This window comes from Cricetulus griseus, chromosome 8, assembly GCF_003668045.3.
Source record: "Cricetulus griseus strain 17A/GY chromosome 8, alternate assembly CriGri-PICRH-1.0, whole genome shotgun sequence".
NCBI lineage: Eukaryota > Metazoa > Chordata > Mammalia > Rodentia > Cricetidae > Cricetulus > Cricetulus griseus.
This window is the reverse complement of record NC_048601.1, coordinates 9,172,554-9,187,682: the sequence shown is the minus strand read 5'-3', so window position 1 is coordinate 9,187,682 and position 15,129 is coordinate 9,172,554. Positions and strand designations below refer to the sequence as shown.

The window sequence follows — 15,129 nt, the reverse complement described above, 5'->3', positions numbered from 1 at the left end:
AGGTCAAACCACTGTAATCAAGACAACATTCCCATTAATGCCAAAAGTTTCATGATGGCTCCCTTCAACATGTCACTTTTCCAGCCCCAATGCCAGTGTTGTGTGATACTATTCCTTGTAAGACTTGAGCAAAGTCTACTCTCCTTACATCAGAGAGGAAACTGATGACATACCAAAGTGATAATGCCACCAAAGGCCAATTTGGTCAACTAATGAGTTTTATCAGGGTTACTTACAGGAATATGGTTAAGGGGTTACTTACAGAAACAGAAATGACTCAAAGATGAGTCTCTCATGAAAAGTACATCCTGACATGAGTAATAGCTAGCTGGAAGCCTGGGGTGTACTGCACAACCTACAGGCAGCTCAAAAAATTGAAGAGTATACTTTCCAGGCAGCTCAGCTGTTCTGAGTATCTTTCAGGAAGGTCAGCTGGTATCTGCCTTTTCCGGGCTGCTAAGCTTATCTGAAAGTGTCTTGACTGTTTATACAAGTTTGGAGAAGAAGGGACCAAGTGAATCTTGTCAAATTCAGGAACTTCCTGGAGCTTCTGAATTGTTTACTTCCAGAACTTTAAAAGTTTCCTTACAGACTGGAACGTTTCCCCTCCCCGTAGAACATCCTACTGTTCCATCTCCTCTTAGAACAACCCTGGCTTAAGGAACTTCCCTCCAAAACTGACAGCTTGATCTCAGAGGAAATTGCAACATTACATCCAGTTGCTGATTCCTTCTGCTACATTTTTTTTATTCATTTGGATAACTTTATTTTACTTTCATTGATATTGATGTATGTATCAACGGCAATCTTTTGTTTCATTTAATAATGTACAATTATATGGATGTAACACAATTTATCATCCATTCCCTGTCAAGACATTTGAGTTGTTTCTAGTTTGTGATTATTTTAAATCAAGCTGTTGAGAGGATAAGGAGGTTTTAAAGGGATTGCGTTCTTTCTGAAGCCTTGTCATTTCATTCTATTATTAAACTGGTTAGCAGTCAGATTAAAAGAACACAAATTTATTAATATCTCTAAACACAAGAGCCACACAGACACAAGGGGGCAGGACAGTTGAAGCTCATACCTAATATAAAATAAAGTTAAACAAATGAGTGATGGACTTGGTCTTGGAGAGATGGGGGAGATGAGCCAACATGATATGGAAGGTTGGCTAAAGAGGCAAACAGAGAGAAAAACTGACTCACTGTATGGGTAACAAACAGTGTCTCCCAGGTAACAGATACCTGTGGTCAACTCTGAGAAACAGGAGACCCCCACAAACCCTTCCTGTGAAAAGATCTTTCCTGGCCAGGCAGAATAATGTGGGTGGAAAATCTTGCTTATATCTACTGGCTGGCTTCTTACTTCGCTGGGGTAGCTTTCCTTTCTAGGCATATTGACAGCTGTATTTCACAAAAGGCCAACCTGTGTCTGCAGAGGCCTGCAGTTTCTCTGTGTAACAGGAAAGGAATCAAGGAAACACATTGTGGTGGGTTATTTTCCTCTCTGCTCCGCTGTGTGAAATCCTTGTGAGGACACACATTTTGTTCCTCCTGGGGTAATATCTGGGGGTGAATAGCTGAATAGGCAGATGGTTAATACATTCATTAAGTTCTGCTGCTGTGACAGAACGCCACAACCAAAAGCCGCTTATGGAGGTGTTTATTTCGGCTTACAGTTCCAGAGGGAGAGTCTATAATGGCGGGAGGCGTGGTGGCAGGCAGCGGGAGCCGAAGCTGGGAGAAGCTTCCAATGGGAAGGAGAGCGCAGAGAAAGCAGAGAGGAAGCGGCGCAAGGCAGTAACTCTCAAAGCCTGCCCCCAGTGACACACTTCCTGAACGTTCCATAACCTTCCCAAATAGTGCCACCAACTGGACACTAAGTGCCAAGGGGGGACTTACTCTACCCACCTCATTTAGCTTTATTAGAAACTGCCCAGCCAATTCCAGAGGGTCCCATATGATGTGTGTGTGAGAGATCCAGGTTTCTACTCCTCCTCAAAATTTGCTCTGGGAATCTTATTCTAGGGAGAGCTAATTAGTTTTAATTTGCATTCTCCTGATAACAAATAATATGCAGTTGATATTTTCAAGTGGTAATTGGTCATACTCATATTTCTCTTGGGAAATAATATCCAAATATTTGCCTCATTTTTCTCTGACAGCCAAGTATTCAAATGAGTTATCCATGGATCTAGTTCATATCATAAACATGTGTGGCACATACCATATGTACAATTTACACATGTACTATCATATTACATATGTAATATACTATCTATTATACTTGCCCATATTATTAATATACTGTCTTAGTTGCTTTTCTGTTGCTGTGAAGAAACAACATGAACGAGGAAACACAGAAAAAAGTGTGATGAAGACTTTCAACTTCAGAGGGTTAGTCCACGACCATCATGTCAGGGAGATGGCAGCAGGCAAGCAGACACAGCGCTGGAGCAATGATTGGGGGCTCACGTTAAGGCACAACCACAAGGCAGCGTGAGACAGCAAACTGGGAATGGCATGGGTCTTTTAAACAGTAAAGCCACCCCCAGGGATACCTCCAACAAGGCCACACCTCTAAATCCTTTGCAAACAGTTCCAACAACTATGGGGGGGCATTCTTATTAAAACCACCACATGCAACCATAGATATGGCTACATGATACATATAATACATAAAGATGTAACTATTTTCAGAGAGTTGCTACATTGAGAACAAAGCAATTCAATTTTTTTTTTTCTGTAGTACTCACAAGGATTTTAATCAACAGTAAATATTATTATTTTGGAAACCCATGGGATCTTACTATCAACCCAGAAGAAAGGCAATGAATTCATGATCCTCCTGTCATGGCCTCAGGGGTGCTGGGATTATAGGCATGCTTCAGGGCCCAGCAAAGGTAGGGAATCTCCCTCTCTCCTTACTTCAATACAACCCTCCTCTCCCAAGGGTGACTCCTGAGTCGGCTCGATCCTACAGTACATACTCTGTATCCATCAGAACATCCACAGACTTCCTTATCCAAAATTCAAACTGGAGAAGCTCCTTTTTGATTGCTGAATGGAGGCTACTTTCGGAGACAGACAAGCTTCTCCATTTGGCAACTAGCCTGCCACTTACGCCATAGTGCCCACCACTTCCAACTCTAAAGTCAGGTTCACTGAGGCTGAGTGATGTTGCTTTGACTTTTGCATATCTGAATGCTCTGAACCAGCAGAAACAAACTGGGGTCAGACCATAATGACATAAACTATTTTCAATTTAACAAATAAATAAAAGCTCAGAGTTGACACCTCTTAACTTCCATATCACCCTGATCTGTGTAAGGTAATGGGAGATGTCTAAGCTCGTGCCCCTTTCCTGAAAGCCACAGTCCCCGAGGGCCAGACACAGTTGGAACCATTGCGATGAGGGGATTGCACATGGGGAATCACTGGATGTCTCTGTAGAGCAATGGTTCTCAGGTTCCAAACTGTGGATGGTGACCTGTTTGTGGTCTAACAACCTTTTCACAAGGGATGCATATCAGATACTTACACTACAATTTGTAACAATAGAAAAAACACAATAATAAAGGAACAAAATGATTTTATGGTTGTGGGTTACCACAACATGAATAACTGTATTAAAGTGTCACTGCACTGAAAGCAATTATAAAGGGTCTCACTGGATTAGGGCTTATGTTAGATGATTTGATTCTAAGTAAAGGTCTGGACCTGTCAGGAATAGATACTGAAAGAGCTGGAGAGGGGGCCCAGTCAGTAAGTGTCTGCTGAACAAGAATGAGTAGTCAATGCAACTGCAGAAAAATCAAGTGTGGCAGGCAGCATGCACCTAATCCCTGCACTGGAAAGGATGAGATGGGAGCAGGGCTCTCGGGCCAGCCAGTCTAGGTTCAGTGAGAGATCCTGTCTGAAAAAGTAAGATGAGAGATAGAAGACAACACCTGATACCAACCTCTGGCTTCCACATATGTGTGAACATGCACACACACACACACACACACACATGCTCACACACACAAACACACACACGCATGCACTTCAAAAAGGCAACTAACAAAAAATGAGAACTGAGTCTGTGACTGGAAAAACCATCTTATCTGTACACAGAAATAAACTAAAGCCAGAATAAGGGAGTACTGGACACCAGTGTTTTGACAGTGCCCATGCCTCTGGCACACACTGAGCAGTGATCACACACTTGCCCAATCACAGTAAAACGGGTGGATCTGGAGCTGAGGTTTATGTTCTGCAAGGAAAGCCCAACCACAATGGCACATTCCACACCAGCTTCTAGCCACCCCAATGCCCAGCTCATGGTGCAAAGCCTGTGCCTAGCTGTCAGCTTTACCAGCTGTAAGCAAGCAAAAGCAGGAAATATAACCTAATCAGAGTGAGCGTACACAGCTTCCCTGAGGAACTGACATTTTTACTGAGTCTAAAATGCAAAGGCCTTTTTTCACCACAGTCCCAGGAGTTCATTTAGCCTTTTCTTGTGCTTTCTTCTCCTCTTGACACTATTATTTCTTACAAATGAATTATGCTTAAGAAGCAAGAGTTGAAGCTGACTTCCCACAATATTCCCAATCTTCCTGAGGCGTGAGAACACCCACAGCTCTGGAACTTCAGCGGGTAATGTCAAAAGTTCTTGGGAAAATGTAATCAAGAACACCAGTTCAGACGATAAATGATAAACAATGCACATTTTTGAAATGTTATCAAAATGTTTAAAGACAGCACAGATTGCGAGATTAAAATAAATTCTTCAACAATCATATACAGAGTAGAATATTCAAAAAATTAGTAGCCAGAGATTGGATGATAGTTCAGTCAGTAAAGTGACTGAGTGCTTTGTAAGCATGAGGAAGGAGCTGAGTTCAATCCCCAAAACCCACATAAAATAAAACCACACAGCTCATGGTGCAATAGGATCACACACACACACACACACACACACACACACACACACACACACACACACACACGAGGTGGAACAGTCAATGCCTGAGGAATTCTGGATAGCAAGCCAAGTGAGCCATGGGTTCAAGTAAGAGACCCTCTTTCAAAAAATGAGGTTGACAGCGCCTTAGGAACGACCCGGTCTGCCTATGGTCTCCACATGTGCAAACACGTGTGCGCACACACAGTGCCACTTCACAAACACATATACACAAAAAAATAGTTTGCCAAGTCAGTGAGTGACCTTAATTAGTGCCTGTGGGAAAGGTGAGAAGAGAAGACAATTGTTTTCTATTTCAAAGCCTAATGGTGCAAATGAAAAATAGAAGCTTCTACCCCTGCAGAATTAACGCATTGGTTTGGAAGCTTACTTGAAGAAAGCCTTTAAAAGCTGGTGGAATTCCAGATCTGCAAAAGACCTTGGAGATTAGAGGCTGGAGCCTGGAGTCAGCGAATGAAGGCCCCACCACTACCCCTGCTGCTGGGTTTCCAATAGAGAACTCAGCAAGATCCACCCACTGCTCAATGGAAGCTGTGCATTCCTCCTGATGTGTGTTTCTCCTGAGAAAACTAAACAATAACCCATACAGCCCTTAGAGAGGGTAAGACCGTGCCTTGAACAGCACCGGTCATCACTTGCTCCTCGTGCCTGGGAATATCAATTCCTGGCGTAGTTACAGTTTTAATATACCGTGTTGAAGGTGATATCTGGTAAAAGGTTGTTAGATGAGCCATCAGAGGATAATGAGATTGGAGTGCATCTTAAATGACATGTATTTCTCGGATTTTAGTTACATCTGACGTTGGATTCAGTAGCCACAAATTTCTCCTGGGGCTGCTAATTTGCCAGACACACTGAGTGTGTCAGCATGGTGGGGTGACACTGAGTGTGTCAGCACGGTGGGGTGACACTGAGTGTGTCAGCACGGTGGGGTGACACTGAGTGTGTCAGCACGGTGGGGTGACACACTGAGTGTGTCAGCACGGTGGGGTGACACTGAGTGTGTCAGCACGGTGGGGTGACACTGAGTGTGTCAGCACGGTGGGGTGAACATTTCCGGGTTGTCTGTGTTTGTTTGTTTTGATAGTTTGCCTGTTTGGGTTTTTTTAAGCATACTTAATAAAAACCATATTCTACTCCACTTTTAGCCAAGTAAAATCTCACTATTGGTTTAAAAAAATTATGAGAACTCTCATCTCTGACCAAGAAACAATCTTTAAAGTCCATTAAGGACAGATCCAAAAATACTGCAAATTAATTCAAGACCCAAGCATGTAAGTCTGCATAATAGATTTCTTTTATAGACACGGAGTCTGACTATAGTGGGAATGCAAATCAATTTCATACACGAGTATAAAAATGTCTGTATAATTACAGGGTACCAAATGAAGCACACGGCATCTAGGAACTGCATTGAGAACTCGGGGGCTGATCACTCTCTAGGATATGAGAGGGCACAAAGGGCCCCTCAACCTATTTCCTTCCCACTGCAATAGGTGGCGGTGGGTGTTGAGAAGTTAAAACGTTCTTCAGTTTCACTTCTTCTATGCTGCTAACATTTGCCAGCGTGTCTTCTATGAGCAGGCATTCTTTTAAAAGCTGTAAATCGTACTCGTTAAAAGTGATATAAGCCACTGGAAAGGCAACTCTGGAAGCAGAAGCACAGGAGAGATGGACAACCAAGGAACGGCGTGTGGGCACCCTCCGACGCTTTTATTTTCTCTTTCGTCCATTTAAAGGTGATAGGGTATTTCTGACTTGAGTTAGGTATTTCTGGCTTAATGAAGCTTTTTTGTTAATTTTATGATTAATAAAAGAAAAACATTCCTTTGGACGGTTTATTGTGACATGTAGCTAACCTGTCGGGAACATTTAGTCAGTCTCTGATGTACCAAACGTAAACGAACAGTGAAGAAGGTTCAAGTTTCGCACCCGCTTTGGAATACAGAGGAACATGGCGGTAGCCTGCGGAAGAGGAAAACGGTGTCCAGTTAGAAATAACAGACTAAGAGCGTCAGCCTCAACTTTGACGTTAAGGAAGAAGGTGTTATTCACTAAGTGTCTACATAGTTACCACTGTGGCGGCTGAGTCACAGTTATTTTCAAACTAGCATGTTGCTTTTCCATAAGAATGAAACATTCTAGCTTCTGTTCTAACTTCCAGAATTCTGTGTGTCCCTGTGATGAGCCCATAACCATGTGTGTCTCCTCTCACAAGAGCCTCGTGATCCAAAATTAGCCATTACCCTTCTGGTTCAAAAACACCCTGCCTGCTTCCTGGCATCCTTCAGCTGGTAATAGAAAAGTGAGCATCCTGAGAGGAAGCCATTAGTAGCATTAAGTAAACAACTCTGGGAAGGTGACTGCGCCATGCTGGCAGCCCAGAAAAATGATCCAAAAAGGCTCCCAGGACTCTGCTCAGGCAGAAGAATGGGCCAGTGTTTCTCCTCTGTCTTATCTCTTGGCCTTCACATCTTCTTGTAACCATGACTACCTTTCATTGAAAGGGAAGAATTACGACCCTGGCAAAGAAGAAGCACACACGCCAAGTTTACCTAACATACTAGCCTACAACATCCCCACATCACTTTCCACACAAAAACACACCTCAAAAACACAAGGTACACTTAAAATGCCCTTCATATCCCACTGAAGTAGATGAAGAGATAGAGAAATTTGATGTGATCAAAGTGGGGATTTGATAGAGGTACATATCAATGACAATAAAATCATCTTACATTTGATAACATTACCTTTGTTCATGCAAAGAACTGGTAAAGTGTACTGCCCAAGAAATTCATTTCCTGCTAGAAAGCCTTGATTTTCAACAACAAAACGGACCAGTGCCAGTTCTGGTACTTGAATAATAAATGTGAACGTTTCATTCCACCTTGGACTAAACGCTGAAATATAAAGAAAGGAATACAAGAATATCACAAAAACTTTCTCGAAGGAAAATGAAATAATAAAAGGTTTCCACAGTTTTTCTTTCTGACACTTGAGCAATAAATAACAATAATAGTTTGGATTTTATAGCACTTAAATGTTTAATGTAGTCAGAGGGTAGAAAATCTTATTACAACAAAGACACTGGATTTGAAAACTTTATATAGATTGAAACCCCGTCTGGGTTAACAGGTGAGAAAATGGTATCAACGGTATCACACCACTCCTAGGGACATTACCACAAAACCCAGAGGTGTAACCAACCTTCTCGTTCACTAAATTACTTTCAAATAAAGCTTTTTCTATGAATTTTTTTCTTAAAAAATATTTCTTTTCTAAGTAGTGGAAGAACTCACTGTTATGCTTAACAACTCGAGTCTGCTGTTTCACATGGTCATTTGGAACACCATAGACTTCTACGATCACTAATATGTTGCTAGAGGACAAGTTAACAGGCAACTGGATCCCACTGATGACCTGTGCAAACACAGATGAGCAGGAGAACTTAGCTGACCAGGAAACCGTATCGCTACTTGACCCCAATCAGATGGCATAGCCCCCAAGACTAAGACTCTCCTTGAGCTGCTAAAACCTGAAGCTGGCCAACTGCAGTAATCTTATATTTTGCTCCTTTTATCACCAAGTATCACTAGATATTGACCAAAAAAACGTCACTTTCCTCAAGTGCATCTATGGTGGAATCCACAATGTCCAAGGTTTGTGGTGCATTTGTATATGTGTTTGTTTTAAAAACATAACCTTTTTTTTTTTTACTAGTTCAGTATTACGGCTTTGCTCTGATAATTTGCACTGTCTTTAAATTCATCTTATATAAACTGAAATACTTCAAAGAAATATGAGATTACTTTTCAAATATAAAATATTATACCATGTTACTTTTCATGATAGCATTTTCTAAAAGAATTTTACATTGGAATCACTTATAAAATGTGATATTATCCACTGTTATCCACATTACCATAACAAGAAACTGGAGCTCGTTAAGATCAGCTGTCTCATATCTACGTTAGGGACAGGAATCAGAAACATACTTTAAAAAGTGACTAGTTATATTTTTATTTATACTTTTTATTTTCCCAGATAATTGTTGAAGCAAAATTGTGTTTTTATTTTTAAGAACAAAGTGAACATAGAACATTTGAAATGTGTTGATTTAAGGAGAGAAATAAAAGTCACAAACCTAAAACACTAGCCCTGAAAATAACTACTGCTAGGAGCCGTACACTTCCCACCTGCCTCCTGACTACACAGCCAGTTCCCTAAGGTCTCCTCTCCACTGCTATCTGTTTACAAGAGCCTACTTGAGGTATAGCAGCTAGACTTGGAGAGTCACAAAAAGAAGGCAGTAGAGGAGACGGCCAGCTAGAGATGTGCTGCCTCTAGGGCAATATCTTTTTTATACAGACTTTAGCACACTTTCCAAAGACTAGAGATAGAGCCCACAACCCTCAATGCAAGTTCTATAAAAGACAACAGTTTAATCAACCCTCTTAACAACTAATCCTCTCTTGAACACTGTGTATGTCTGCATGGAACAAGAAAACTTGACAAGCAAAACAAAAATGCAACTAACAAACAATTTCAGATTCTCAAGTCCCAGAACAGAAGTAAAAGTAACATCAAAAAAAAAAAAAACAGAAAGAAAGAAAACAAGACAACATGTCCCACCAAAAAATGACTAATCCTATAGTAATGAACCCAATGCAAACATCCGGGGAGAGTCACCAGACAGAGTTCAAAAGAACTACTATAATTATGTTCAAACATCTCAAAGAAGACAAAAGCAAAGTGCTGAATGAAATGCTTAAGTCGATCAAAGACATAAAAATTCTATTCAATACAAATAGAACAGAAAAAAAAAAAGATTCTAGTAATGGAAAACAGTAAGACAAAAAAAAGAGTAAAACCTCACCAATAGAATAGGTCAGCTGGAAAACAAGAAGTTGGAGCTGGAAGACAAAGCATAGGAAATGCATTACTCAGTAATAGTGAAGAAAAATGTAAAATATATATGGAAGTTTTATAATAGGTCACCATTAAAAAACATAAGTTTTGAATTATGGTCCCAAAAAGAGAAGAAAACCATAGAAAAAGTCACCAAGAATATCTTCAATAAAATCAGAGAAAATTGCCCAACCTAGAGAAAGAGATGCCCATACAAAAGACCTACACAACACCAAATAAACAAGACCAAAGAACAGTCTCCTCTTTACATATTATAGTTCAAAATAAAGAATAAAGAAAAGCTATTGAAAACTTCAAGAGAAAAAGGTCAAGTCACTTGTCAAGCCAGTCTCTCCAGAGTAAAAATTGACTTTTCAACAAAACCTTTTAAAGACAGAAGGGTTGGGAAAGATGTATTCCAATTTCTGAAAGACCACACTGTCAACCCCAACTATTATATGCAGCAAAACTATCCATTAGAATGAAGAAAATTAAAAAACTTACCCTGAATAAGAATATGGACTTTTGACCAATAGACCAGCTCTACAGAGGATACAAAAAGGAATACTTCAGTATGAAGAGAATGATAAACACACCAAAGACCACAAGGAATAAGTAGGTCTAAGAAAACACTGCAAAATCAACAAGATGACAGGAATTGATACACATCTTTCAATAGTATAGCTCCAGATACTAATATACTCAATTCCCCAGTAGAAAGATGCATCTTAGCAGAATGAATGACAAAACAGGACCCATCTTTTTCCTGTCCCCAAGAAATTCACCTTATCATCAAAAATAGGCACCACCGTATAATAAAAGGACAGAAAGGGGTTATTCTAAGCAAAGAGAACTAAGAAATAAGCAAGTGTAGCTATAGCTGTTTTAATATCTGACAATAAATTTCAAATCAAAACAAATTAAGCAGAGTGTAAGGAAAGTCACTTCATATTCATTAAGGAACAACCCACAAATCTTTTTTTTTCAACTTTTTTTATTTGAATTAGAAACAGGATTGTTTTACATGACAATCCCAGTTCCCTTCTCCCACCAGTCCTCCCCTACGCACCCCCCAACTAAAACCCTATCTATCACATATCCTTTCTGCTTTCCCTGGATGGTGAGGTCTTCAATAGGGTGTCATCAGTGTCTATTGTATCCTTTGGGATATGGCCTAGGCCCACCCCTATGTGTCTTGGCTCACGGAGTATTCCTCTATATGGAATGGGCTCCCAAAGTCCACACCTATGCTAGGGATAAGTACTGAACTTCTACAGGAGGTCCCATAGATTTCTGAGGTTTCCTCACAGAAACCCATGTTCCTGGGGTCTGGATCAGTCCCATGCTGGTATCCCAGCTATCAGTCTGGAGAGCAAGAGTTCCCCGATGTTCAGGTCAGCTGTTTCTGTGGGTTTTCACCAGCCTGGTCTGGACCCCTGTGCTCTTCACTCGTCCTTCTCTGCATCTGGATTCCAGTTCAGATCTACAAAGATGACACCAGCTAGCAATCTAAGCAACGGAGGAGAGGCTGCCTCAAATGCCCTCCCCTGACTATGAGATTGATGGCTGACTTCTATGGCATCCTGTAGCCTTCATCCAGCAGCTGGTGGAAGTAGAAGCTGACACCACAAATCTTAACATATACACCAAACATAGGTGCAGCCAACTTCACTGAAAACATGTACTATATTTAAAACCATAAATAAGCCCAACATGCTGGTTATGAGTGGATGTAATTCCAGCTGTCACCAGTAGACGGGTAATCTTAGCAAAAACTAAATAGAGAAACTGGGTATCATAAATCAAACAGACCTAACATGTCTATGGACTATTACACTCCAACACTAAAGAATACACATTTTTCTCAGCAGTTGATGGCATTTTCTTCAAAAACGATGATACGCTGGGACTTAATTAAGTCTCAATAAATATGAGAAAAATCAAGTAATATCCTGCACGCTTTTAGACCTTGAAGTAAGAACTGAGCTCCTGAGTCTCGTAGAGAAGAAAGTTGGGCATATATTTCAACCTATAGGCACAAAAATCTACTCTCTAAACAGGATCCTGACAAGACAGACATCAAGGCAGACAACTGATAAATGAGACCTCATGAAACAAAAAAGGCTCCCCACACAGCACAGGGCATCATCATTAAACTGAAGAGACAGCCTACAGAATGGGCAAAAAGTCTTTATCTGCTATATATCTGACAGAGTTAGTGTCTGCAAAAAGCTACAAAAACTAGCAAACAAACAAAAACAATTGAACATCACAAAAAACAAACAACCAATTAAAAGGCGTGACATAGAACCAAACAAGGAGAATTATATTACAGTATATTGAATTCTCAGACAATAAGGAAGTCATAAGCCTAAAGATGCAGTTTACAAACAGGGCAGTTTGAATCACTGAAGAAAAGTGTATGCTTGTACGTAAATAATTACTCATATAAAAAAAGGAAGAGAAAAGGAGAGGGGCAGCATAGAGGACAGAGGGGAAGGGGACAGAAAAGCTGCCAGCGTATAACTTCTGTGCTAAACCACACGTTATGACATCCACGATACACTCTGGTGACTGGAAATAGTGAGTGACCCATACTCAGGGGGCGGATTAGTCAGCATAGTTAGACATCCACATGTTTGAAACAATATTTTTATAGATATTTACTACACTACTCCCAAGTATGAGTGCTTGCCAGCTAATTATCAGCTATTCGGAAAAAAGGCCTCACCAAAATGGAACCATTTCCATATTAGTACACTCTATGCCAAAGGGTAGGGAAGGGAAGGGGAGGGAAGGGGAGGGGAGGGAGGGGAGGGGAGGGGAGGAGGAGGGGGAGGGGAGGGAAGGGAAGGGAAACAGCAAAAGAAAAGAGAAAAGAGAAAAGAGAAAAGAGGAAAGAAAAAAGGAAAGGAAAGGATGAACTCGACCAAAACTCTCAGTTCACAGGTGACAGAATAAACTGGATTTGATAATTTGTCTTCATCGAGGACTCCAGAAAGCTTACGGTAAATCCAGGCCTTTGGGTTTCCAAGTTGTGCTCCCATAACCTGTCAGATTAAAGTAACCAACTACAAAATAAGCAGGAGAGGAGGACTCGCTCACATAGTTGTGGTGTGCGGCTGTGGTGGCCACGGTGGCTGCTTCCCAGGGACTCACTAACCTGTCTGAGTCTAAGCCATTTCACATCTCAACACGAGATTCTCGGGACACTCCCAGAATGCTCATCGGCATCTCAGGGCACAAACTACGTTGCTGCTTCATTTCCAACAAGGCAGCACAGATGCTCTGTACTGTTCTCAGCATGCGACAGACACCGTCACACATTCAATCAACTTCCATGTATGAAGCATGCGTTTTATGTCACACCCTGTCAGCTAGGCTTGAACAAAGCACAGCTCTTGGCCTTAAATATTTCTCAGATAACTGGAGAATAAAGACATGAAAATGATTATAATGCAGTGGGGTGAGTGCTATAATATGTACTTGTGTAGGCTGCAACAGAAAAACAGAAGGGAAATGTGAAAAAAAACAAGAGTAGGAAAACGAAGGGGGAAAAAAGGCTTCCAAAAAATAGTAATTTTTCAAGTTATGCATCAGTCAGGTTATATCATCTAAATTTAATTCCAGCACTCAAGAGGCAGAAGCAGATAGATCTCTCTGAGTTCCAGACCAGCCTGCTGGCCTAGATAGATAGCAAGTTCCAAGGTAACTATGGTTACACAGTAAGATACTGTCTGAAGGAGAGGGGATGAGAGAGAGAGAGAGAGAGAGAGAGAGAGAGAGAGAGAGAGAGAGAGGGAGAGAGGGAGAGAGGTAAAGAGAGGATAGAGAGACACAGAGAATTCAACAGGAAAAGTGAGTGATGGGGGCGGTGGGGGGGGGGACTGCAATTCCAGAAAGTAAATCCCGGTCAGGGCTATACAAAAGCTAAGGCTATATGGTGAGACATGGGTATAGAGAAGCAAGCTAAGCCTTCACTAGGAACGTAACTGGTAGACAGAAATGACTGTTAACGAGATCACCACTGGAGCAAAATCTAAAAGTTTCTTAGACATCAAGAGGAGAGGCTAGGAGGTCAGAGACGGGCTGTTTTACTCTAGTCTCTGTATTGCGATAAAATACCCTGAAAGAAGTAATGCTTGTTCAGCTTACATTGTGTGGAAGTCAAGGCAGGAGCTTGAAGCTCCCACAGCCAAAAGCAAACAAAATCAATGCGTGCAAGCTTGCTTCTGTGCTTACCTTCTCCTTTGAGCATCCCAGGACCCAACCTAGGGAATGGTGCCACGCACTTTCAGGCTGTATCTTCCCAAGAAACCCAGTAGGAAAATCTCCTACTTGGGACTGGAGAGATGGGTCAGTAGTTAAGAGCACTTACTGTTCTTCCAGAGAAACAAAGCTTGATTGATTCCCAGTACTTGCTTGACACCTTACAACCTTCTTAACTCCAGCTCCAAAGGATCTAACATCCTCTTCTAGCCTCCATGGGCACCAGGCTTGTACAAGGTGCATAGACATATGCACAGACTAAACACCCATATGAGTAATATAATAAAATATTTTTAAAAGAAAATCTCTCATATACACACCCACAGACCAACCTAATCCAAACAATCTCTCACTGAGACTGTTTTCCCTGGTGATTCCAGACTAGGTCAAATTGGCAGTTAAAATTAACCATCAAGTGGACTGATTGGACATGTATTAAAAGCCAAAAGAAGAGACCTAATGATAGATAATAAATTCCCGAAACAGGACAGCAGCAAAGGTAGCTACACCATGGGCATCAATAATGAAGACAAGGAGTGGACTGGGTAGAATTTAAAGATGGGTTATTTAGGAAGTGAAAGAGCTATATAATACCATCCTGTTTTCTGGTCTAAACTGATTAGAGCATTCATTGGCGTAGCAATAAAATATTTAAAGATAGGTTGACTAGGAAGGGACGTTCAGGTTTAATTTTTTTAAGTTTGACAGAATACTGATTTAATAGGTGTAAATGCTTGGTATACTGTTTAAAACATACTTTGGGTTCTAAAAAAAAATGAGCTCAGGTTAAAGATTTGAGCCTTATTGGTGGTTAAAAATCATGAACCTCTGCATAAGAAATTTGAAAAGAATCATTAGTTTGGAACAAGGGTTAGATAAAATATGAATATTTTAGGAGTAGGTACAGAAAGAGAAATCTATCAATGAAAGTGAAACAGAGTCCCATGACAGATAAATGAAGAATGAAGGGCTAGAAAGAAG

At 40.9% G+C, this 15,129-nt stretch overlaps 1 protein-coding gene across 1 annotated transcript in view; it reads right to left on the bottom strand.

Moving 5' to 3' along the window:
• Positions 1–6,844: 6,844 nt before the first annotated feature.
• The window catches only part of Plcz1 (phospholipase C zeta 1), a 52,744-nt gene continuing 44,459 nt past the window's right edge, over positions 6,845–15,129 (bottom strand). The window contains exons 11-13 of the mRNA XM_027430007.1: positions 8,271–8,391; positions 7,722–7,871; positions 6,845–6,933 (exon numbers count right to left, since the gene is read on the bottom strand). Coding sequence (XP_027285808.1) covers positions 6,845–6,933; positions 7,722–7,871; positions 8,271–8,391 — 360 coding nt within the window. The remainder of the gene's footprint in view (positions 6,934–7,721; positions 7,872–8,270; positions 8,392–15,129) is intronic.